At 38.0% G+C, this 25701-nt stretch overlaps 1 protein-coding gene across 2 annotated transcripts in view; it reads left to right on the top strand.

Annotated features, from left to right (window-relative positions):
- UGGT2 (UDP-glucose glycoprotein glucosyltransferase 2) overlaps positions 1–25701 on the top strand; it is a 185360-nt gene that overhangs the window by 152202 nt on the left and 7457 nt on the right. Inside the window, exons 28-38 of one of the 2 annotated variants that reach the window (XM_045480866.1) lie at positions 1047–1205; positions 1558–1643; positions 3320–3404; positions 8715–8800; positions 10904–10996; positions 12050–12134; positions 16071–16253; positions 17906–18066; positions 18903–19017; positions 20256–20372; positions 24897–25023. In XM_045480866.1, coding sequence (XP_045336822.1) covers positions 1047–1205; positions 1558–1643; positions 3320–3404; positions 8715–8800; positions 10904–10996; positions 12050–12134; positions 16071–16253; positions 17906–18066; positions 18903–19017; positions 20256–20372; positions 24897–25023 — 1297 coding nt within the window. The remainder of the gene's footprint in view (positions 1–1046; positions 1206–1557; positions 1644–3319; positions 3405–8714; positions 8801–10903; positions 10997–12049; positions 12135–16070; positions 16254–17905; positions 18067–18902; positions 19018–20255; positions 20373–24896; positions 25024–25701) is intronic. The other variant, XM_045480877.1, reaches the window with a different exon arrangement.

Genomic DNA, 25701 nt, shown 5'->3' with positions numbered 1-25701 from the left:
AAAATGATACCGTATAGTGAGCATCACTGTTTCATCTGTTCAACAAAATTACCAAACCATGTAAAAGTCACTTATACCATTTGATTCAGCCTCATGTTTGCTTATGTTTTTCATATCAAGTAGAGAAAAAGTGTTATCCCTAAAATACATTTGCAGTAGAGGGAAATCTGGAAAAAGTCTTAGATCTTTTTTTTTTTTTAATTTTTTTTCAATGTTTTATTTATTTTTGAGACAGAGACAGAGCATGAGCAGGGGAGGGGCAGAGAGAGAGGGAGACACAGAATCCGAAGCAGGCTCCAGGCCCTGAGCTGTCAGCACAGAGCCCGACATGGGGCCCGAACTCACAAACCGTGAGATCATGACCTGAGCCGAAGTCGGATGCTTAACCAACTGCGCCACCCAGGTGCCCAAAAGTCTTAGCTCTTTAAAAAGAGATTTGTAGAGACAGGGACGTGTTCATAGAAAACTATTTAATGAAACAGCTGGTTACATTTTCTTAGAAAAAAAATTACAGAAAAGAAAAAGAAATGTGTTCTGTGTAATGAATGTTAAATCTGTAGGTAATTTCTGTTTTTTTCTCTTTTCCACATTTTTATATTTGCTCAATTTTTTGATGAGCATATTTTATTTTGAGTGCAAAACAATGAAATATTAACTTTTTATATTACAAGAAAGGTGATAAGTTGGCTTTCTTGCCAGATCTGGAGGAGCTCAAGGGCAACAGCCAAAGAAGCAGATTCCTTGAGTTTCCCATCTCACTCTCTCTTGAAGCGATCTGCAAATACTCCAACCTGATGACATCTTTCCTGACTGTGATATTGGTGCATATATCATGAAGTTGGAGTAGAGCTGATGTCATGGGAAAGGAGAAAAAAACTCATCATGAGTTTTGGTCTTGAAGAAATTGCCTCAACCATTAAGTCACTAGTTTGAAAGACTTGAAGTTGCCCCCACAATACATTGACTGATATTAATTACGTTTACTACAAAATTTATTTTATGAGAATTACTAAACACCAGAAGTAATGACCTGTTTTCCCCCATAGATTGAGAGAACTGTCACCGCAGAATATGAGCTGGAATATCTACTACTTGAAGGACACTGCTTCGATACAGTGACAGAACAGCCTCCTCGGGGTCTGCAGTTCACACTAGGCACAAAAAGTAAACCTGTTGTGGTTGATACAATAGTGATGGCCAATCTCGTAAGTATTATCAGTACTTAATCGATTGTATGTAATTACACGTTTGGGGGAAATCCTCGAAGTTTTCCTGATAACAAGATGAAACAGATTTTATCCTGCTATTGCTGAAAAGCTCCCAGAAAACAAAATTGATCCTTAAATAAGGTAATTAAGTAAAACAAAAATTAAGGGAATCATACTCTCAGGATGTATTATTCAGGCTATTGCAAAATCTCCTTTTTGTAATTCATTTATAGAATTCATCCACTCCAGTTTAGTAAACACTTTCCTGAATGATTCATGTATAATCTTTTTTGAACAATTGGAGGCTTTTAGTCCTATAACTGTGATCATATTTTTCTCATCCTAAAAGGGATATTTTCAATTAAAAGCAAATCCAGGTGCTTGGATACTGAAATTACGCCAAGGAAAATCTGAAGATATTTATCAAATAGTTGGGTGAGTTCTATAAACCACTTTAAAATTTTTGTGTAAATAAGGTTTTAATGTCTTGGATAAGAAGTGAGAGGGTGATTTATTTTTCCTCTACAAAAATTTAAAATATATTTATATTTAGGATTCCCAGGAAAATAAGTATGTGTCCATTTTTAAAAAAAAAAAAGTTATGCTTCTTGACATGTAGTGAATCCTTTCATTTTGCAGCACATGGCTTTTACTGAGATACTGTGTTCTTCCAAATCTCATTGAGAATGTAAATTATTTGAATGCTCCCCTTTTTCCCTGCATTAATTCTTTCTCATTGAAGTCCATGTCCTCTGACTGCTTGCTTAGCTTGTTCCTTTCATTGAAGCTGCTGACTGTCCTTATGTATCCAGTGACTTTTAGTTGCCCAGCATTACTTAAAGATCGAATAGTACAGTGGTGAACATCCCAACTACCTGGGCTTTTTGGGTCTAGGATAATCGTTGTACCCTCCTCAAAGGATGAGTGTATGGATCAAATGAGTTAACATCTCTATAAAGTGCTTGCAATAATACCTGAAATAGGGTAAGAGTCTTCCTCGCTACAACCTCTACTATCTGGTTGGATGGAGGGAGTTTGCTTTAGATCTTGTGTGGGTCTAGCTGCAGTGTGTGCGACCTGGCTCTACCTGCTCTTGATGGACAGTGGATTCAGTGGCTAAAGTTGCTGGTGTCCATGAGCAACATTTATGACTGGAAACTCTTGAAAATTTTAAGAAATTTGACATTACTAGCACAAAAATTGGAACCCTTTCTTTTTCTTGGTGGTAACTGTCGGGGATGGCTGTGCCTTCTACTTTGGTTTAGCCACCTCAGCTGGAGAATTGGGAGAAAAAGGGAGTCAGAGGCATGTGTCAACATACTCCTGTAACCATTCAGATTTCCATTTCAGGAAAATGTTCAGGTGTGTGTTCTAAATCTGACTAAACTCAAAGTATCTACTAATTTGACATCTGGTTGCCTTCCCTCATTGACGAAATTCAGCTTTGGTGCTTTATTGTAAATGTTTTTAACAGCATTTTTCTGTACATAGAATGATACCAAAAAAAATTTTTGGTCAGAGCTATCATACTTGATTTGTTCATGCAATTTCAAAAATTGGACAATGAAATACATTATAATATAAAACATTCAGGTCATGCAGATGAGCATAATAGACATCTTCAGTTTCATGGATTTAATACTTCAAATTTTGCTATTTGAAAATAGCTGGTGGATATTGAAAAGTTGTTGGTGTAGAATTCCTTCGATTATGATATATAACAACTTATTTTAAAGTCTCAAAAACACTTCATATTTTAATAATCATTGCAATATACCAAAAACACCTGAAAGATTTGACTTTAGCGGTAGTCTTGGTATACTACGGCAAAGATCAGCGATAATTTGAGCTTGCTCAGTGATTAGACAATATGGAATTTAGTGAGTTACTTTTGTACAGTTTTAATCTGTATCAAGTTAAAATTGGATAATTTTGAAAATTGTGTATTATAGCATATCTTAATTGACTATAGAAACAACAAATATACATATACACAGTGATGTTATACTTGTGTTTATTGCAAAATGAATTTATTCTGTTATTTATACCATCATAATTACATGTCTCTTCTTGAGTTGATGATAGACATTTACAGGTTTTTCTGCTTTTAGGCATGAAGGAACTGACTCTCAACCAGACCTGGGAGATGTCATTGTTGTGATAAACAGCTTCAAGAGCAAAATACTGGAAGTGCAAGTGTGTGGGGCAGAAGCTCTTCATGAGTTTTGTTCTTAGACTAAGAATTCTCTTTTTTGCCCTTAAGTGATTATTTTCAAACTAATTTTATAATTTTACTACCTAAAATGTCATACTGGAACTGTGGCATGAAAGGAAGAAGAGAGTTAAGTTCATGAAAGAAAGAGAGCTTGAAGGTAGAAGAAAAGGAAAGACTTTTTCTAAGTTAAGATGGGTCTGTCATATCTATTGTATCCATAGCCAGATAGTGTTACAAATTAGGCTCTAGAGTTGAGATCAAGAGCACAGATTGAAAAGTTAGCCCTGAAAGAAAAAGTGATGTTTCTTTCATTTACAAAAAAAAAAAAAAAAAAAGAAAGATAGAAAAATAGTTTTTAATGATGGCAAATTTATTTCTTTGGACCAATTTACCTACTTAAAACTAGTAAAGATGTCGGATAAGTGCTTTTGAAACATCTTAAAAGCAATGAGGAGCTGACAGTACCAAAATAATAAAAACAAGGAAATACAAAACCAAAATTATAGGGAAAATAAGAGCCTAGTGAAGTAAGCACAGAAGCTTCTCTTGTCCTGAGAACAGTTGTCCATCCTGGTACACCTGAACTATCATTTTGATTTAATTTGCAGGGTGATGGGGACAGAAAGTAAAATCCTGGACCCATATAAAGTGGGTAATCTGTTAGAAGACCCTCTCTACAATAAGCTGGCTATAGCTTCAGGGTAAGGATGAACCCTAGTAAATAATTCCACACAGTCTTTTAACCCAAATTTGTATCATGCAAGTGGTCCAGGGAACCCTGAGCCTTGGATTTGCACTAAACTAGTTGCAGATTAATGAGGTTGTACAGACATTTGGAAGAAACATGTATATATCCCTAGAATAAGATTACTATCTCCAAATACATAGAGAAAACCAACAGAAACAAACACAGAAACCAGGCACATAAACACTTCCTGTATTAGAATTATTGACACAGACTCTGAAACAACTGTGCTTACAGAGTTTAAAGAAATGAAAGACAAACTTGAAAACAGTTGCAGGGACCAAAAAACTATTAAAAAGTGTATATCTGATTTTTTTTTAAGTAGAACTTTTAAAACTGAGTGATACAATAACCAAAGTTAAGAATTCGGTGGATAACTTTTACATGTCTAAAGAGAGAATTAGTGAGCTGAAAGGCCAGAAAATATTCCAAATGTAACAGAGACATTTAAAAAGAGTATAGTACAGCAGAGAGCATAAAAGATATAGAGAATAGAGTGAGAAATTTGAGAGACCAGGATTGCGGTGAACCTGGCTCTGCCATTCACTAGCTGTGTGACCTTGGACAGTTTGCTTAGCCTCTTTGTTTCATTTTCCTCATCTATAAATTGGGGGTAATAATACCTTACGTGTTTGTTATAAGGATAAGATAGTTCGGTTTGTAAAGTGCTTTATGAGTATTGAATAATTAACATCATTTTAAATGGAGTTCCAGACAATGATGAAAGAATAAGGTAAGTGTAACATTGTGTGTCAACTATACTCACATTAAAAAAGGAAAAAAGTATAATATTTGAAGCATTAATGGCTGAGAATTTTCATGAACTGATGGCTGTTACCAATTTGCATATTCAGAAAGTCCAGTGATTACCAAGCAAGACAGTTCACACCTATGATAAAACTGCAGAAAACAAAGAGAAATCTTGAGAGAAACCAGAGGAAAAAGGAAAAATTACCTTCAAAGAGCTATAGTCTGACCGTTGATTTCTCAGCAGTAAAAATGAAAGCCAAAAGATACTGGAATGATATTTAAAAGCACTCAGTGAAAAAAAGAATGCCAAGCTAGAATAATTTACCCTAAAAATATATCTTTCAAGAGGAAACATAAAACAAGGTATTTTCAGACAAATGGAAAAAACTGAATTTGCCACCAGCACTCTCACACTAAAGAAAGTTCTAAAAGAGGTACTTCAGGCAGAAAAAAAAAAAATCCCTCTAGTGGGACATTTGAGTTTTAAAAGATTAAAGAGAGAAGAAAATGATAAATTATGTGGATAATTCTATGAACAGTGAATATATAAAACAAAAGTAATGTCTTAGAAGGATTTTTTTAAATATACAGAATTTAAAAATAACAATCGCATTTAAGCCATAAGATAAATAGGGTTGTTTTCAATAACATGTAAAATTCTTATATTGATCAGAGCAAGGGTAATGATTACTTTTAGACTTTCAGGCAAATATGAGTTTAATTTCTAAGATAACCACTAAAAGAATAGAAACAAAGCATAATGTCATAATAAAAAGGAAAAATGGAATGAAATAATATAAACAGACTAAGAAAGGAGAATAAATAAAGCAGAATATATGGGATATGGAGGAGGCACAAAATAATAAGTTAGAATTTAACCCAATTACATTAAATGTAAATAGACTAAATGTTTTAATTAAAAGACAAAGGTTGTGATATTGGATTTTTTTAAATTACAACTACATGTCGTTTGTGGAAAGTACACCTCATACCTAAGAATACAACTTTAGGATGAAGATGAAAATAAAATACAAGAGTGGCAAAAGTATTCTAGGCCAATACTAAGCTAAAGAAAATTGGCATAGCTCTACTAATACCAGAGATATAGGACAACAAGACAAATAACCTTACTAAGATAAAGTCATTTTACATATATAAGGCAGGAATAGAATTAGAGAAATTTACAGTTCTCTATCATGCTGGGATTATTTTTAATGCCCATCTCTCAGTACCTGATACAATAAACTGACCAAAATATCAAGAGATAGAGATTTGAACAGATTATAAATTTTGACCTAAACACATATAGAACACAACACCCAGTAACACCAAGTGAATAATCTTTCAAATACACATAAAATGTTATAAAAATTAACTTTGCATTTAGTTGAAAAGCAAGTTTCAACAAATTTCAGAAGAATGAAATTGTACAGGGTGTATCCTCCATCTACAGTGCAGTAGAGCAGAAATTAATTTCCAAAGATAACTAGAAAATACAATGTGGTTGTAATTTCTAAGATCCAATAACAGCAGGCTACCAAACCTCACACCTTACATATTGCCTAGATTCTAAACTACTGTATCACCAAATTTTACCTTGCATCCCATATCATAACCTATTCCTTATCACCTCTGCTTTTTATCCTGTGATCAGTTATACATGTTGCTCACATTCATCTTTGATTCTCTTCCTCCTGTATTGACCTTGATTTTCTTTCTCAATAGTAACAGAGTCTCTTCTTTAATACATTTCTTTCTGGTCATTTCAGAAGAAAAACCCCACAAAACCCAGACCAGCTACTTAAGATACTAACTCAACCAAGCCCTATAGGACCAGCATTCCAGGAAGTTTTATCCTAGCCCTGCAAACAAGAAAGAAAGACCATTTCTACCAGGCTGGGGGACGAGAGGACAGTTCCATCTTTGAGCTATTTTGACCATTGAAAAGCCGCTTAGGTTTTCTTGAGCTGAATTTTTGCACTCTGCCTATCGGTTCTAATTTGACTTCTTGGTCTATAGTACAGAGCAGGTTGAACTCTTTCACCATAGCCATCAAATCTTTGAGGTAATAATCATGCCCTACCTGAATCAGACCACCCACCTCGGTCCTTCTGTTGTTTTTTTAATAACACCGTTTTATCTCCTCACCATCCATCTCAGAATAATATCAAAAGACAGAAAAGGGACAGCAGAAAAGATAAACAATGTTAAGGATAAGCCCATGAATAGGAATTCCATAGAGAAAGAATAGACAATGGAGGAGGGGGACGATCCACTGGCTCGCTTGCTCCGTGGAGCACGCAACTCCTGATCTAGGGGTTGTAAGTTTCAGCTCCATGTTGGATGTAGAGATTCCTTAAAAATCTTTAAAAAAAAAAAAAAAAAAAAAAAAAAGAGGGAGGGTATTTCACAGAGAAGGAGAGGGAATAATGTTCATAAGGGTCCATAAATTACCGTGAGTGAAAGATGGCCCACATGAGACCCTAATAACTATCAGGGAGAAAAGGCAGGTCAGAGTCATAGAATGACACTGACCCTAGCGTCAGACTTTTCATTTTCAAAATGAATGTTACCAGACAGCAAAACAAAGCCTTTAGTATTTTGAGGAAAATTATTTTGAAGCTAGGATTCTTTAACCAAATTCTTAAAGACAAAGTTATTTTCTGAAGAGTGAAGGTTTAGAAAAATTTTTCATACCCCTTGAAGATGTTTGCCAGTCCAATGAAGATGAAGACCAAGAAAGAGGAAGATAGGTACGTCAAGAAATGGTGAAATTAATCTGAAAAACAATGCAAAGAAATCCTTGAAAGAAATAGGCAGTTAATTACTGAGCTCTGGGAAAAACATTTCCAAGAAGACAGGAATTCCAGGCAATGAACATGAATAATAAACTGGGAAATATTAGGTATGTGGTAAGGAAGAAACATATCTCACTACAAGGAAATATAAATGCAATAAAATTCCAAGAAAAAATGTTTATGTGTTGGTGGGATGTAAGAAAACAGAATCCATTTGAAATATCCAGAGTCTCCCATGAGTGGCACGATGGTCAGGTTACTGTAAATGCACTGAGGAAATACAGCTTCAGTGGCCTTGCAGACTCTGCAGTGAATAATAACTACATCTTCACAATAAGCACTATTTGCTGATCTTCAAGTTGTAAAATAAACGTAGCAAAATGCAGTAGATATAATTACGTTTACCAGCGTAAATGTAAGTAGTACCTATCCTTATACGATGCTAAAGTAAAAGTTCAGCTAATGTAAGGTGGGAGGCAGAGGGAAAAGGTAGAAATACCATTAGTATTCTTATCTTACATGCGAGAGAAACCTGAAATTGTTGGAACAAAAAATAGACATTTAAGTATTATTTGAAGCTACAAAGATACTCAGTAGAAGAACTAATGGTAATGATACCAGTCCCAAAACTTCCAGACAAAGAGAGGCAGACCAATAGAAGGGAGCTGCTTGTCTGTCGTCCCAAAGAATGAAAAATACCTAAACCCTTGTGGTTGCAGATATGCTGGTAGATAAAGCCTGAAGTTGAAAAATCAGTAAATACAAGTATAAGCACATTATTTAACAGAATGGAGGTAACCACCAAAAGAGCTAACAATGAGATTGAACTGATAATTGAAACCAGATTGTGTCTATAATGTACTAAGATCTTCCCTGGCTCCGTCACTGCAACTGTCTTAGATTTACAGGGGTCACCTTGCACTTTCTAACTTTCTAAGCACGTTGCATAATACTTAAAGCTGCACAATTCTAAGATTTTTCTTTACCGTGCTATCTAGGTGCAAAAAAAGCCAGACAAAATTAAGGAAGATCTCCTAACCGATAAAGATGAGAAGAAAAAAGGAATGTGGGATTCTATTAAAAGGTAATTACCAGTGAATATTTTAACATATAATGATAGATCCGTCAGGAGTCTAGTATGTGGAAGGCCTGCAGATGGTAAACATCTAAGTAAAGCAGATCCTCTCTTCATGTGGGGTGAGATCGATACACAAGTGTTGATAAAACGGGATAGGAAACAAGCTATAAGACAGCTGAAAATCAAGTGCCCTGCGAACCACAGGAGAAGAAGACTTTATCTAGTTAGGAGGAACCTCAGGAAATACTTCTTGGCTAAGATGTGCTCTAAAAGATGGACAAGACTTCAGAAGTTGGAGATAGAAGGTACCTGGTTATATGAAGTCAAAGAGATTAAACAGAAAATAGCCCAGCTTAGCTAGAACACTGGGGCATTGAATATAATAGGGAATCTATAAATTAGGTCAAGGCCTAATCAAACAGGAATCGATGTTAATAATATTAATAAATATTAATCAAAACAGGAATATATTGGCTCACATGTAGAGTCCAGGAGTAGAGCTGGCTTTGGGCATTCGGGTGACGTGGCCTAGGAACTCTTTTTCCATGTCTTAGTTCTATTCTCTATGCCTCCCTCATTTTCAGAGAAACTTTTACAAGGAAAAGTTTGCCATCTTTCCATATAGTGCCAGCAAAAGTTCCAGGGCTGACTCATTAGTCCAGTTGTTAGCCATTTGTCCCAAACTGAACTGGTTCCTGTGACTCTAACCACACTTGGGTCGTATGCCCACCTCTAGAACGAGTGGGCAGGCCTATTGCAGACTCACAGAATGCAACTGGAGGAGGAATGCTTCCCCCAGAAAAATACCAGGCGATTGTTACTAGAAATGTAAAGGACATTAGATGGGCAAAAACAAAGGCGTCTGCTGTAGATCCACATTGTAGAGAACTTTGAAAGCCAGTTTTAGAAATCTGAGCTTCATTTGATTTATGAGAGAGAACCACTGAGAGATTATTGTCTCCCAGAGATAATTTCTATCAGTTGTCTATTTCTGTAGACACTTTGAGCCAGCCAGATTCAGCAACCTAAGTGGATTGTGTTACGCCAATCAGGGGTACTCCTATCATTGGGATCTTGCCCAGTTTAGGCCTCTTTTTCTGTAGTTGGTGCCTTGTTTGATAAGAATGGTGTTCTTGTCCCTTTATGTGCATTGAACTATTACTGACTGAGAAGGTCTCAGACCCCCTCATTTCGAGATCATCTGGAGAGTAGGTATATTTGACAGGGGATAATGAAGCAGAATGTGAGCATTTTAAAGAGTATCTCTCCATAATCTTCCATTAAAACCAGAAAGTGGAGACAAGAATGAATACAGGTAATTGTTAAACAATAGCATGGCCACTTGCTGTACGGAAAGGGTACCAAAAACAAATACTGCTGTGTAGGAAGGGAGAAAAGACATGTTCAGGAGGGAAGCTCCTTCAGCTTACAGAAGTATTGTGTATGTTATAATGCTGTCACTTTTTGGGGCGCCTGGGTGGCGCAGTCGGTTAAGCGTCCGACTTCAGCCAGGTCACGATCTCGCGGTCCGTGAGTTCGAGCCCCGCGTCGGGCTCTGGGCTGATGGCTCAGAGCCTGGAGCCTGTTTCCGATTCTGTGTCTCCCTCTCTCTCTGCCCCTCCCCCGTTCATGCTCTGTCTCTCTCTGTCCCAAAAATAAATAAACGTTGAAAAAAAAAGTTTTTTTAAAAATAATGCTGTCACTTTTTTATCCGAATTTTAATCCTAACTTGGAGTATCAACTGTATTTTTCTTATTTGAGAGATTATAATAAGATTTGAAAAATACTCTGTCATAACAGTTCCTATTTGGCAAAATACATCTGTGGTGATTGTAAGTTATTTTTTTCCAAATTTTAGTCGTTCTAAATATCTGTGCCTATAAAAATGAAAATTTTAATTAAATAAATTTTTACACCTGAAGAAAAAGGAAATTATAATTATGAATACTCCAAATAAAAAGATTCAGTAATTTTGTGTATGAGATGGAGCTTATTTTGAGAGGCTTTCCTATTGCATATTAAATTTAGTATGCATATTAAATTATGTAGGTTTGTAAAGTGTGCAAATGCAGATTAAGAACTTGTCAATCACTACTTTTTTATTCCAAGTTTCACAAGAAGTTTGTATAAAGAAAAAGATGAAGCAGACGTTCTAAACATTTTTTCAGTTGCTTCTGGCCATTTATATGAACGCTTTTTAAGGTAGGTATGTTTTTTATCAAATGCTTTGAAAAGTGGTTCAAAAAGAATTTCAAAAGTTCAGAAGAATAAAAGAATGTACAGTGAAAAGAATCCCACCTGTTTCCTTATTACCCAGTTTCCTTCCAACAGGAAACCAATATTATTTTTGTAACTTGCCAAGGATGTATGTAGATAAGCATATATATCTTCTTCATTTTTAAACTTGTTTTTACTTAAGTAGTAACAAAGTATATGTTGTTCTGTACTTTGGTTTTTTCTTTTTTTTAACCTAAGATTATGAGAGAAGCATATCTTTAAAATGTAGTCGAATTTCATGAGTTTAATTGATTTGGAATATCAGTGTTCTTTAAGGCTAGGAAATGAACATATTTTATGACAAAATAATATGTGAGAAAAAATATATAGAGTAAATTTCCCTTTTATTTTATAAGAAGGAGGAGGGGGAATAAGAAGAGAACTAAATTCCAAACCTTAGGGCTGTTGTTTTTAACTTTTCATATAGAAGGATATCAGAGAATTCCTCAAAAATATTTGAAGATGTGATATTCAAGTATATGTCTATATGTGGTATTTTAGATACATCTGTCTCTTTTCCAGTCAGAGGTCTAGCGTAGCAAAACAAGGGGCCTATCCCATGAATTTCCTAGTATAGATCATTCAGTTCTTCCATTTCTGTATACTTGATGTTAATGACAAAGTAATAGAGTGGAGATTAGAATGTAATCAACTAAACAAGAGTATTTCAGAGTCAAGTGGAACAAACAAAAAGCAATCAATTTATTCTGTATAGTGTGTGTGCATGTGTGTGTGTATGTATATATATATATATATATATATATATATATATATACACACCTCCTTACACATTACATACTTGATAAGTAACCATAATTTGTGAAGGTACTTGAGTCTATTTCCCCATAATTCATAGTGAAAAATTAATGCCTTTAAATAATTATTGCATATATATATATAATAATTAAAAAGCCTTAGGAAAAGCAGGATGAACTCCTATTAATATTAACCTACTGGGTTAAATGTTCCTCTATACAGAATTATGATGCTTTCTGTTTTACGTAACACCAAAACACCTGTGAAATTCTGGTTTCTAAAAAATTATCTCTCACCAACATTTAAAGTAAGTACATTAACCTTTTTATTATAGAGTGGTTCAATGTTTAAAAGTAAATTCTTTATGTCATTGTAAGTTCACAACATTTTCAGAATGAGCCTTTTGAAATTACTGTTTCTAATTTTAAAGTTTTGGTATTCATTGTTTTATCTGGCTTAAGAAAAATGTTATGCTGTTTTTATTTAGAGAAGTGTTTAGGAGGACAGAAGGAGATGGTTTATTTTTAAGTAAACTCAAAATCAGAAGGATTAGTGGTTTTTCATGATAATATAATTAAACTTGGCAGTGAAAGATGTGTACAGATTGTCAATAAAAAGAATTAGATTCTGTCATAATTTTACAAAGATAGACTAGAACAGTAGTATCCAGAGAACATGAAAACCGTACCATAGGAAGTAGTTCGATAGTCCCAGGAATAATAAGGCTCCTTGATCTTTCTGAGGCGCGGTAACTGCTGTGGTAGTGGTTTGGGGACTATATTCAGAAGTGTGAGGCATTTTATCCTGAGAAGTTTTCAGGGGGCCAACAGCTGCTCCCCTGTACTCAGCCTCACACTCTTGCTACAAAGTATACCCTGTTTCTCCCTATTCTCACTGCGGACTAATCAGATTTCATGCAAGTTAGGGTCTCATTCAGTAGCAGTTCAAAGGAGTTCTCTTTTTCTAAACCAAAACCAACGGTAAAAGCAGAAATAAAAATAGCCAGCCATGTTGTTATTCCTTAATATTGCCAGGCACGTTGCTGAGTGATTTACCTACATTATTTGTTCTTCATAAAGTTCTATTCACGGAAAACCAAGACTCAGAAATTACATAACCAGCCTGCACAATGGGGAGGTATCCAAGTTCAGCTTAAGTTCAGTGATTAACTAGAAGGACTCACAGAAATAAGGAACACCATTATCGGGGTGCCTGGCCCGCTTGGTCGGTTAAGCTGCCAGCTTCAGCTCAGGTCATGATCTCATGGTTCGTGGGTTCGAGCCCCGTGTCAGGCTCTGCACTGACAGTGTGGAGCCTGCTTAGGATTCTCTCTCTCTCCTTCTGTCTCTGCCCTTCCCCCACTTTTGCGCACTCTCTGTCTCTCGGGATAGATGAATAAATTAAAAAAAAGAAAGAAAAGAGGGACACCTGGGTGGCTCAGTCAGTTGAACATCCAACTTCGGCTCAGGTCATGATCTCATGGTTCATGGGTTCAAGCCCCACGTTGGGCTCTGTGCTGACAGCTGAGAGCCTGGAGCCTGCTTCTGATTCTGTGTCTCTCTCTCTCTCTCTCTCTGCCCCTCCCCAACTTGCTCTCTCTCACAAATAAACTTAAAAAAAAGGAAAGAAAGAAACACCATTATGCTCACAGTTACAGTTTACAGCAAAGCAGTGCATGTTAAAACGGGCAAGGCAAAGAGACGCGTAGGGCAGACCAGACCCAGAGCTTCCAGTTGTCCTCTCCCAGTGGGTTTGGCAGCAGCGCTTGTTTCTCCCAGCAAAAACGTGACAATACACATGGAGTGTTGCCAACCAGGGAAGCTCACTCAGACTGTGGTGTCCACAGTTCTTCCTGGGGGTTGGCCACATAGACCCACTTGACTGCCACAGTGTTACCTTTGCCTCCAGCCCCTCGAGAGGTTCAGCTGATGCGTTGTGGCTCACAGTCCCAGCGGTAAGTTGCATTGTTGGCGTAGACTATTTGGTGTTGACTGAGGCAGGACAGTGGAAGGCATAGAGGTTACCTACCGGGAGCCTGGGACAAAGGGTCTAACCTTTCTCTGAGCAAGCTTTGTCCTTTAAAGCAGAGTCCTGAGATCAAACAGCTAATTCAGCAGATAGCTGAGATCTGATCCCAGGTGTGCTGCCCTCACAGCCTGGTGCTTAACCCTCACGTAACAGCATCTTCCGCAACCACCAAGAGTGCCGCCTCCTGTGTGCATTTAGCAGTAGATAAAACCGAAAAAGAACCCATTCATATAAACAACAAGTCCTACTAGTTTGTCAGCAAGTTTTTGATGTTATCCTACTAGGCAAATACTGCATAAGGGGATTGGTTAATTTTACATAAACTGAGATAATACAATTGTAAGATTCTCTCAGCAGGAAATATACCATTCAGTAGAAATATAGTGCTGTGTCTGCATAAAGGTCTTGTTCTCCCACATGGCCAAAAGTAATACCATATCTGAAATAATATTTTCCTTCTTTTTGGAATTTTGTTCCTTTCCCTTAAAATGTTTCTTTTTGAAGCTTTTCACGTACAATATGTACAAATCGTAAGTGTGCAGCTTTGATGAATTTTTACAAAGATACAACACCTGTGTAACCAGCAATTAGATATAGAAATAGAAATTACTAATACCCTAGATCCTTTCCTTCCAATTTTCTTTTTTTTTTTTTTCAACGTTTATTTATTTTTGGGACAGAGAGAGACAGAGCATGAACGGGGGAGGGGCAGAGAGAGAGGGAGACACAGAATCGGAAACAGGCTCCAGGCTCCGAGCCATCAGCCCAGAGCCTGACGCGGGGCTCGAACTCCCGGACCGCGAGATCGTGACCTGGCTGAAGTCGGACGCTTAACCAACTGCGCCACCCAGGCGCCCCTCCTTCCAATTTTCAAAATGTACCTCCTCTCTTCCTTCAAACATTTAATGAATTCTGCCTGCGTAGGGAATAATCCTTTCCTAACCACACAGTCTGAAGTTACAGTCCCTTCTGATTTTTCACTCTGCTTCCCTTCCTTTTTTATTTTTTCCTAGCGCTGTCTTCTATAGATAACTTACTGATTTCATTTAATCCACTCACCACCTCTAAAATGTAAGCATCATGAGGGCCACAATTTGTATCTGTTTTGTTCACATCTGTATCCCTAGGACCTAAAATAGTGCCTGGCACATAGGGCATGCTCAGTAAGGGTGGAGCCCGGTGCAGGGCTGGAGCTCATGATCCTGAGATCAAGAGTCCAACATTTAACTGACTGAGCCACCCAGGCAGCCCTCAGTGAAAATTTTAATACATATTTGCTGAATTAGAAAGTTTTTCTAATTTTTCCTAATACATATTTTTAAATTTTGAAATCAGAACAGTTATTCTCAACAACTGGTCTAGCCATAATTACAGCATTATAATTCATAAATAAAAACCAATGCTTATGCTAAGGAACATAATTTAAATCTACGTTGTTCTTACAAAAGCAAGGAGAAAATTTAAGTATATAACCAGCAGCTAGCTACAAATGAGAACTGAGCAGGAAAAAGCAAATTCTCTGTGTGCTAACCCGTCTTTCCTAACCCCTTTACCATTCTCCCTCTCACGTGGGGCTCTTGAACCAAACTTAACCAACAGTGTATTTCATTAACTGCTCTGGTTTAAACAGAATAAGATACTTTAAGTCTCTAAGACCCTGAATCAAATATCAGGCATTCACACCCACAATGACTACCCTGTGTTTTTAATCCTTGAATTAGGTAGTCATAAATCTCAGACATGAAACTCATGTGGAGAACCTAATTCATCAATTTACAACTCATTTTGTGGTTTTTTTGCACCTCTCTTCATGTTGTAGCTGTCTGACCAGCCAGTATGTTGACATAAACATAAACTGTTTGCTGTGTTGATGTTCCAAGATCCAAACGCTTTTCCTTTGTAGTCAGGCTTTCTCAAGTCAAACAGTAGCGATAAAAACTAGGGGAACATTGATCTTAGTTGATAAGCTTGCTAGTTAATATGGTATACCTATTTTTTAATGTCATTAGATCATATAGTTTTACGTATACTTATATTTTGATATTTGTCAGCATTTTCCTATTCCTCATTAACAGGTATAAGTTGTAGAAATAGTTTACACTTTTTTACCAATTAGTTTGTAATAATTTATGGTAAACTCTTTCAAATGTTAAATTGTTCTCTAAACATATGAACATATTCTTTGATTCGTGTGTGTGTGTGTGCGCATTTTTAGGAGGTGATTCCTCACATGGCTGAGGAATATGGGTTCCAGTACGAGCTAGTGCAGTATCAGTGGCCCCGCTGGCTTCACCAGCAGACGGAAAAACAGAGGATTATTTGGGGTTACAAAATTCTTTTCCTCGATGTCCTTTTTCCCCTAGCGGTGGACAAAATCATTTTTGTTGATGCTGACCAGGTAATAAGATTAACTGTTGCTTTCAGTAATACTTAAACTATGTTTGCACTTCTGAGTACAGGGACTCAATTCATGTTGCTGGTGCTCAATATTGTCTTTGTTGCCCTGCTGCATAAATGTGGAAGACGTGAATGTGATATGTAAGGAAAGTATCTTTAAAAAAAAAAAAACGGTCAGAATTCCAGGGGAAAATCAAGTGTATCACAAGAAGTACCATTTATTATTTGGACATTGCAGTTTTCTCTCTGAAGTGGTAGTTTTTTGATTTTGGTAATTAAAAATAACTACTGAAATTAGTCATGATAAAAGTAGTTGTGTGAGTTCCTGTGAATGTATGAGCTGTTTGCTTAAAAGGAGCTATGCCTCTTGCTGAAAAAGTTGGCGATTACAGACAGCTCTCCTCTCTTGCTTGTACCTCCCACAGCATTCTTGGGCCTTTAGCCCATAGCCAAAACCTCATCATCCTTACACTTAAGGGGGAAAAATGTCCCAAATTTATCCCCCCAAAACCCATTCTGGTACCTAGCTTTCAAAACTTACATATCCAAAAATTATGACTTTTCCCCTTCCCTCCTTGCATTGCATGCCTTTGTAATCACTAATGGGAAAAATATTTGCAAAATACACAGAATCTTTAAGAAGAACAGTAAATAATAATGTTATATAAATTAAGTACACAAGTTAGTATTTATATTTAGGACAAAAGTGTATTTTCAAATCCTCTATTAGAGTTTACTTGTATTGTTAACTCTATTGTTGTTTTTGTGTTAGTTTCCAAGTTGACAAATATGAATCATTATCCTTAAAAATGAAGAAAACAGGAAAATGTGGATAATGAGCTAAGCATTTCAAAACATATTGTCTAACATAAAACATATTTCTCCTACCTTCCCCCAGCTTACACAGTGGGATTTTCCAGCAGGCTAGAGTCTATTAAAAACTGGAACACGCTAATGTTATTTTATTAAAGTCATTCAGGATGATTAAGAGGTTTTTCTTCATCATTCAGACTAATATTGGCCAATATAAAATACTGGAGATTTATCATAAAAATGATTTTGAATTATAAATCCATACCTTGATAAACTAAGAGCGATGAACTTGTGAAATATTTAATTTCTTCCCAAAATGCATATTGTTTAAGAAATCTTGATTAAGATGCCATGACAGACTATTCTTATTAATAAGACCACTGTCCTATAGACTAGGCATATGCATTTTAGGTTTCTCTTCATCTGTACGAACAAGAGAAAAGGGAACTTCATAAACTCCCTACTGCTTGAAAGAGCTGTGAGCAGGGAGCCTGGGTGGCTCAGTCAGTTAAGCGTCCAACTTCGGCTTGGGTCATGATCTCATGGTTCGTGAGTTCGAGCCCTGTGTTGGGACTCTGTGCTGACAGCTCAGACCTGGAGCCTGCTTCAGATTCTGTGTCTCCCTTGTTCTCTGCCTCTCCCCCCCTCACACTCTGTCTGTCTCTCAAAATAATGAACATTGAAAAACAATTTTTAAAAAAGAAAGAGCTGTGAGGAAAACACAGTTCTGTTTCTACAGTCAGGTGACAATTTGAGATTCACGTTAAAAAGGCTTATTATAATAGCATAATGTTATATTATTGTATAGGCTTCATCAGAGAAACTGTTTCAATTATTTAGATTGTAAGACATGACCTAAAAGAACTCCGAGATTTTGATCTGGATGGAGCGCCCTACGGGTATACCCCATTTTGTGATAGCCGCACTGAAATGGATGGGTATCGTTTCTGGAAAAAGGGATACTGGGCATCACATCTTTTAAGAAGGAAATACCATATCAGGTAAGGAAATCCATACTCTTACTTTTTAGTAACCAAATAACTTACTGGATCTCAATACTCTGTTTTCTTAGAAATCAGACAATTATGACAACCAATTGGTGTTTGCTATGTGCTAATCACTCTTACAAGACTTTACATATATATATTTTTTAACAGAGAGGAACAGCACAAGTAGGGGAGGGGCAAGTGGAAGAGGGAGAGAGAGAATCCTAAGCAAGCTCTGTGCTGTCAGTGCAGAGCCCAGCACGGGGCTCAATCCCACGAACTGTGAGATTGTGACCAGAGTTGATATCAAGAGTCAGACGCTTAACCAACTGAGCCACCCAGGCACCCCAAGACTTTACCTGTATCAACTCATAAAATTTCTGTGACAACCTTTTGAGATAGTGTTATCATCCCCATGTAATAGATGTTTCAGAGGGATGAAGCACTCATGTAACTTGCCCAGGCTTACACTGTTAGTGCGTAACTGAGCCAGGAGTTAAACCAAGTAATGGAACTCAGGGGAGAGGCTCCTGACCACAACAGAAGACTTAAACTGGCTTGTCATATAACAAAATGAACATGCTGTCTTCAAATATGTTGTTCTGTAGAGCCATGAGTTCCATGGTATCTTGGAAAAACCTGTGGTGACTCTAAGAGGATATGGATCCTAACAGTATTATAACAAACTTCAAACCCTTGGAAACAGTTTTAGAATTGGGAGAAAATTTAGGAAAGGACTTGTTATTAGACCCAGGGATATCTGAAGTCAATCCCATTACTGTAAATAGTCACTGGGGGAAAGTAAAAATACGTGAACAACATGAGCCACCAAAGACTGTTCCCCTTTGCAGTGCCTTGTATGTAGTGGATCTCAAGCAGTTCAGGAGAATTGCAGCCGGTGACAGGCTCCGGGGCCAGTACCAAGCTCTCAGTCAAGATCCAAACAGTCTGTCAAACCTAGATCAGGTAAGTAGAACGTTCTTAGACTCATTTGCAGTGCATAGATCCAGACTGCTCCAATTCCCTGCTTGTAAACTTTAAAACCTTATATTTTCAGCCTCTCCCTCCCTTTCCATTTTGGAAAACAGTTTGGGATTTTCTTAAAATTTAAACTTAAACCTACCATATGACCAGTTATTCTCTTTGAAGGGAAATGAAAGCATATGTCTACACAAATACTTGTGCATGAATAGTAGCAGCTTGGTTTGTCAAATCCAAATCCCACAACAATCTTGTATTCATTATCTGTTGCTACCTAATGACTTACCTGAAAACCTAGCCACTTACAGTAACTGTGGGTCAGGAATCTGGGTCTGACATTGCTGGGCATTCTGCTGCAGTCTCTCACAACGCTGAAGTCTTTGTAGACCCAGGGGTTGCCATCTAATCTGAAGACTTGACTGGGTCGGTCACTCACATGATTGTGGGCATGATTCAGGACTTTGTCACCTGTGAGGCTTATTTGCCATTTAAACTTCCTTTAATGCAGGCGCCAGCAGTCTTTACTTAGAAAGCCCCGAGCATGCAGAAATGTGAGAATTCTCCTGGAGCATTGTTTCCTAACAGGGACACGAAAGGTCACCTCCAAATCTGGAGAGCACAGCGATGGCAGCCATAAACAGCAAGAGCAGGCACGGTGTGGGTGATCAGTCGCCTTGTTTCAGGTCAGGCAGAGGCATTGAGGCTATCCGCTTGGGGCAGTGAAGAGCGGTGGGTTTCTGGGCTTCCCGCTCCATTCCTGACACGAGGGGTGAAGTCCAGGGCAGCTGTGGGCATAGTTCTAGGGCATGGATTCATCATGACACAAGATGGTGGAGTCAGATTAAATGTTTACTAGCTTAAAAAGAGATATTTTAGGGGCACCTGGGTGGCTCAGTTGGCTCAGCATCCGACTTTGGCTCCAGTCATGATCTCACGGTGTGGGTTCGAGCCCCATGTCGGGCTCTATGCTGACAGCTCAGAGCCTGGAGCCTGCTTCAGACTCTGTGTCTCCCTCTCTCCCTCACTCTCTCTGCCCCTCCCCCTCATGCGCGCGCACACTCTCTCTCTCAAAAATAAATAAACGTTAAAATTTTTTTCAAATAGATATTTTAGATCTGCATATGATTCTTCGGACCCGTTTTTAATTTAATTGACCTCATCAACCTTATTCCCTCTGACTCTAATTTCTATACCTCTGTGTTTAAATCATTTTTCTTCTATAGGATCTTCCCAATAATATGATTTACCAAGTGGCCATTAAGTCTCTTCCTCAAGACTGGCTGTGGTGTGAAACCTGGTGTGACGATGAATCCAAACAGAGAGCCAAAACAATCGATCTGGTGAGTGCGTGTGTGTTGTCATTTGTGTATAAGCAGATGTGAAAATGTTCGAATAGAAGTATCTTCTCTTTTACAAATGGAATGGCACACATGTGGCATACTGCTGCTTAGTCAATTTGCTCTATTTACTTAGGTTGGCCAAGTACAGGGCTGTCTCCGGGGGTCCCCAAGGTCACCCCCAAGTTTGCTGAATCACAAGAGGACTCACAGGACTCAGAATATCATCATACTCATGGCTATGCTTTATTCCAGTGGGTTCAGGGCAAAAGGGAAAGGATGTATGGGGCAAAGTCCAGAGAAAACCAGATGCCAGCTTCCAAGAGCCCTCTCCCCATGCAGCCTCACAGGGCAAGCTTAATCCCTGAAGCTATAAGGAATTTTGCAGCACATGTGAAGTGTTGTCTACCAGGGAAGCTGATTAGGAACCCAGTACCCAGGATTCTTATTGAGGGCTGGTCCCATAAGCACGCCCCTGCCTGTCACATACCAGGCACTTCACACTTTAAAAGCTTATAATTCGCAACATCCAGAAGGAAAGCACGTGTTTAGCATAAACTATGTGGTTGGCACAGGTTAGGCATGGTGAGCCATTCTTATCAGGAATGGTGGGAACACTCCTGAAACCCAAGTTCCCAGATGCCAACCGAGGCCCCTCCTTGCAAGCAGGCCTTTCCGAGGATAGCGGTCTCAGGCTTGCTGGGTTCCTCTTTAATGCACAGCGGCATCTGAGAGAAAGACCATGAGCTGCTGAAATGTTCCTGGATTAACTATCATCTTAATACACAATCAGTTTGGTTCTCCTGCCAATATTTTTCCCAAATGTGTCTAGTTGAATTATCCTATACATGTCTGGGTTTTTTTCCTTCCTTTTGAGAAAAATTTTTAACTTTTAGTTTTAAGCAGTTTATGCTCTATTTCTCCTAGACATGAAATATTTCAAGCTAATGTATTGTCTAGCTATCTTGAACTTACATTCCAGTACTATAGTGTCTTTAATAGTTATATCGTCATTCTTTTTCTGACCATATTGTTTTTATGTGCTAATTTGAGTTTAAAATAATTATGTATAAGATCTTCCGTTAAAAAATAAACTATCCAAATATTAGCATTCATGCAGTTTTGAACATAAGACAGGACAATAAAATCTAGGGACATTTTTCTAGGTATGTGTAGAAATGTATAGGAAAGTGGTAGCACACCAACTTGTCAGATTGCAGTCAAAGGTGATAGAAAGTAGCAGAATCGAGGTGGCATTGTTAAGAAGAAAGCAAGGGAGTTTTCTAAAGAGAGACCAAGAACCTTACTGAACATAACTCATAAGATGTTAAGGTTGTGCTGTGACATATAAGGTTGTGACTCATACATTAGTGACATAAGGTCTCCTTGGGATCTCTAACACTTAGGTTAACATGAGCTAACTATAACAAACCCCAGATTTCAGTGGTGCACACTCACTTAAGTCCAGATCTAAGTGGGTGTTGTCAGTGAGTAGCTTCCCTGTCCATCATGGGACCAGCCTCCGTCCATCTTGTGGCTCCTTCATCCTCTGAGGTGCTGTCATCATCTGTAGCCATCAGAAGCTGATCTGTCCAGTATGGCAGCCACTTGCCACATGTGGCCATTGAGCACTTAAAAATATTGCTGATCTGGGGCGCCTGGGTGGCTCAGTCGGTTAAGTGTCCGACTTCGGCTCAGGTCATGATCTCGTGGTCCATGAGTTCAAGCCCCGCGTCGGGCTCTGTGCTGACAGCTCGGAGCCTGGAGCCTGTTTCAGATTCTGTGTCTCCCTCTCTCTCTGACCCTCCCCCCATTCATGCTCTGTCTCTCTCTGTCTCAAAAATAAATAAACGTTAGAAAGAAAAAATTGTTTTTAAATATTGCTGATCTGAATTGAGATGTGCTGTAAAGTATAAAATACACACTAGATTTTGAAGACTCAGCACAATAAAAAGAATATAAAAATATAAATAATATTTATATTTATTACATATTGACTGATGGTGTTTTTGATATATTTATATGTTTATTTCACCTGTTCCATTTATACTTTTATATGTGGCTACTAGAAAATTTAAAATTCCATCATATTTCTGTTGGGTAGTGTTGATCTGGAGGGGAGAAAAAGAGTATGAGGAATGCTTCCTGACTCCTAAAAGCTGCGGCCCCTTGGTGGATTGGTTGTGGGGCCACATTTAGATGTAAGGGGAGCTAAGAAATGTCATTCCCAGATGGGCAGCTGCTACTTAGTGATAGGTCTACATAGAAAAAAGATGGCATAAATTTTCGTGGACAGATAGCCATCCCTCCCACAGAAACACTTAAAAATGAGAGAACATGCTAATTTGGGCCAACTTCTTGGGGAAAAAAGTTAAGGGAATGCAGACAAACCCCAAGGAAATGGCCTAATGAAGAGGAAAAAGCATGATTAATGGTATCAAAGGTGAGGATGAGAGCATTTATGAATATCATGGTACCATCTCGGCTCTGTTTCAGTCAACCTGGGCATTATTGACATTTGAGACCATATAATTCATAATTGTGGGGGGCTGTCCTGGGCCCTGGAGCACGTTTAGCAGCATCTCTGGCTTTACCCACTAGATGGCAGTAGTGCCCCACCACCCCCCAGTCATGACACCCAAAAATGTGTCCAGACCTTGCCAAAGCTCCCCTGGGGGGCATGATAACCCATGTAAGCACCACCAATATAGATTGTGGGGGCGGGGGGGGGGGGAATTGTAAGACAGAAAACTAAGGGAAACACAGTATTTTAACAGTTTCTGACAGGATTAAAATGGAAATAGTTCCATTATCTTTACTTTATAGAACATAATGCCTGTAAGGTTAATTTCTGCAGAGAAAATCTCCTTTTCCCACTTACTTCAGGAATATATTACTATAGGAAAAAATCCACAATGGAATGAAGTGAAAATATTTGATGAGGAAGGGATTAAGACAACAGGCTCGGGGCGCCTGGGTGGCTCAGTCGGTTGAGCGTCCGACTTCGGCTCAGGTCATGATCTCGCAGTTTGTGAGTTTGAGCCCCGCATCGGGCTCTGTGCTGACAGCTGGGAGCCTGGAACCTGCTTCGGATTCTGTGTCTCCCTCTCTCTCTGCCCCTCCCCTGCTCACGCTCTGTCTCTCCCTCTCTCCCAAAAATAAATAAACATTAAAAAAAAAAAAAAAAAGACAATAGGCTCATGGCTTGTACATAACCAGTAGCTCTCCCATAAGAAATTAGGGAGAAAGCAAGTTGCGGCAACTACAAGACGTCGCATGAAAGTGAGCTCAAGATGTGTTCTCTATTAATGTCTTGTAAAGAGCAAATGGGATGCTTCTGGAACTTTGTGACATTTGTCCTCCTCCCATAGTCCTTCATGTCTTGGTCGATGGCATCTCCATTCTTCATGTCGCTCAAGCCCCACACTCTGGGGTCATCTTTGACCTCTCTCCTCACACCTCACATCCAGCACATTAGCATCTTGTCAGCTGTACCGTCACATACATCCAGAATCAGATCCTTTTCCTGTTCACTTTGCCTTTTGACCTCTTAATTTCCCAAGAAACCCTATAATAGGACCAACTGCTCGCTGAGTCGTTTACATCGGTCAGATATCAGTGGAAGCATAGAGATTATCTTATTTCAGCTTCCTCCCTTGTGATGAAGCTAAGATCTTCCCCCCCACCCAGCCCCCCCCCCCCCACCGCCACACACACACACAGTTAACTGAAATGTATGGGTCTTACTACCAGTAAGCAAAGAGTTGGAACCATGAGGACTGAGGATCTGTACCCATCGTTATTCCACTGTATCTGTCAGGTAGACTAGTTAATATGTTTAGACATGAGATTTACAAACTCCTGTGAATTTCACCCTATCAGTATTTTGACACATGAGTTCCAGTTAACTGATTTTTAATATCGCCACAGTTGCTAATTAGAACAGAAGCATATAAAGGGGAGGGAATGCTTTTGCTAAACAAACTCGAGGAATTTCTAAAGGCTAACAATATTTGTCTGTGGAAAACACAAGTATATAAACCAGATTTTAGTCCAAAGAAAGATAAGAGAATACTTATTAATATAGTCTGCTATGTTCTTTTACAAAATAATCATGTAATTAGATCTTTTGCCAAAACATTTTGGAGAAGTGTTTGACAGACTCCTTGTTAACCATAAGAATGTTTTTAAACAATTTTTGTTTAAATTTCTGATTGAGGTATTTGCATTAAATACTTACTGCTTACATAAACTATCATTTGTCATTTCGCTTGATCCTTTCCCTATTAAACTAAGTACTTTTATTTGTTAGTGATTTAAATATTTAGTACTTAGAGCTCTGCTTTTTATAAAATTCATTTTGTATGCTGTAGTGACATAGTAATGTTCTCAAGTATTTCCTTTTTTCCTGGACAATGATCTGTTCATCCTCTATCCCTCCCTCCCACCCTTCCTTCCTTAAATGAAGCATAATTAACATACAAGGAAAGTCATTTTTCATTAACCAAATTTTATTTAAACTTTTAGTGCAATAATCCCAAAACAAAAGAACCTAAGCTAAAAGCTGCTGCCAGGATTGTCCCAGAATGGGTGGAGTATGACACTGAGATACGACAACTGTTAGAACACCTAGAAAACAAGAAGAAAAATGCAAGTAAGTCAATATTCTATGGTGGTGTCTGAATCATGTGTTGCCTGAAGTGAAATTAAAATAGATTACAAACTCATTTCTTGGTGAATTTAGTAAATGATAAGGTCAGAATTTCTTTCAGAAAATTTGTGACATTATTAAGAACTTCATTTTATGTGGACTTAAACTCACAAATTTAAAACATGGATAGAGAATCTATTCCCCCATGGATATAACTTCAGTTCATATCACCACGTAAATGGGTGCCAAAGCATTAGCCTTCTGACACAAGAGGTAGAAAATAAAAGTAGAAAACATGCTTGTCTTTAGGATTACACCAAATGTCCCAAATATGAAAATCCAAACCCTAAAGTTTAGTGAAAGACTTATATGGAACCTAGAAATATTACCTGCTATCTCCTGAATTAATCCCATGCGGAATATGGATTTCCCATGTGTTCCTGGTTCTAGTAGCCTCCTCAGGGCTGGAGGGTGACTTGGACTAGATTTGCTTCCATTTCTAAGATTAAAATGTGGTTACCTAGGCATTTCATCACTCTACATAAACCTTCAACAAGTAAGTGTTGAATATTCTGTTAAAGCTGCTGTAAACTTCTTGATTGCCTCCTAATTCTCTTTCCTCATTAGTGCCTAGTTCTCTCAATTTTTCTTTACTCTTTTTTAAAAATAGCACTGAGCTCC

The sequence above is a fragment of the Leopardus geoffroyi genome, chromosome A1 (assembly GCF_018350155.1).
Source record: "Leopardus geoffroyi isolate Oge1 chromosome A1, O.geoffroyi_Oge1_pat1.0, whole genome shotgun sequence".
Lineage (NCBI taxonomy): Eukaryota > Metazoa > Chordata > Mammalia > Carnivora > Felidae > Leopardus > Leopardus geoffroyi.
This window is presented reverse-complemented; position numbering and strand designations above follow the sequence as displayed.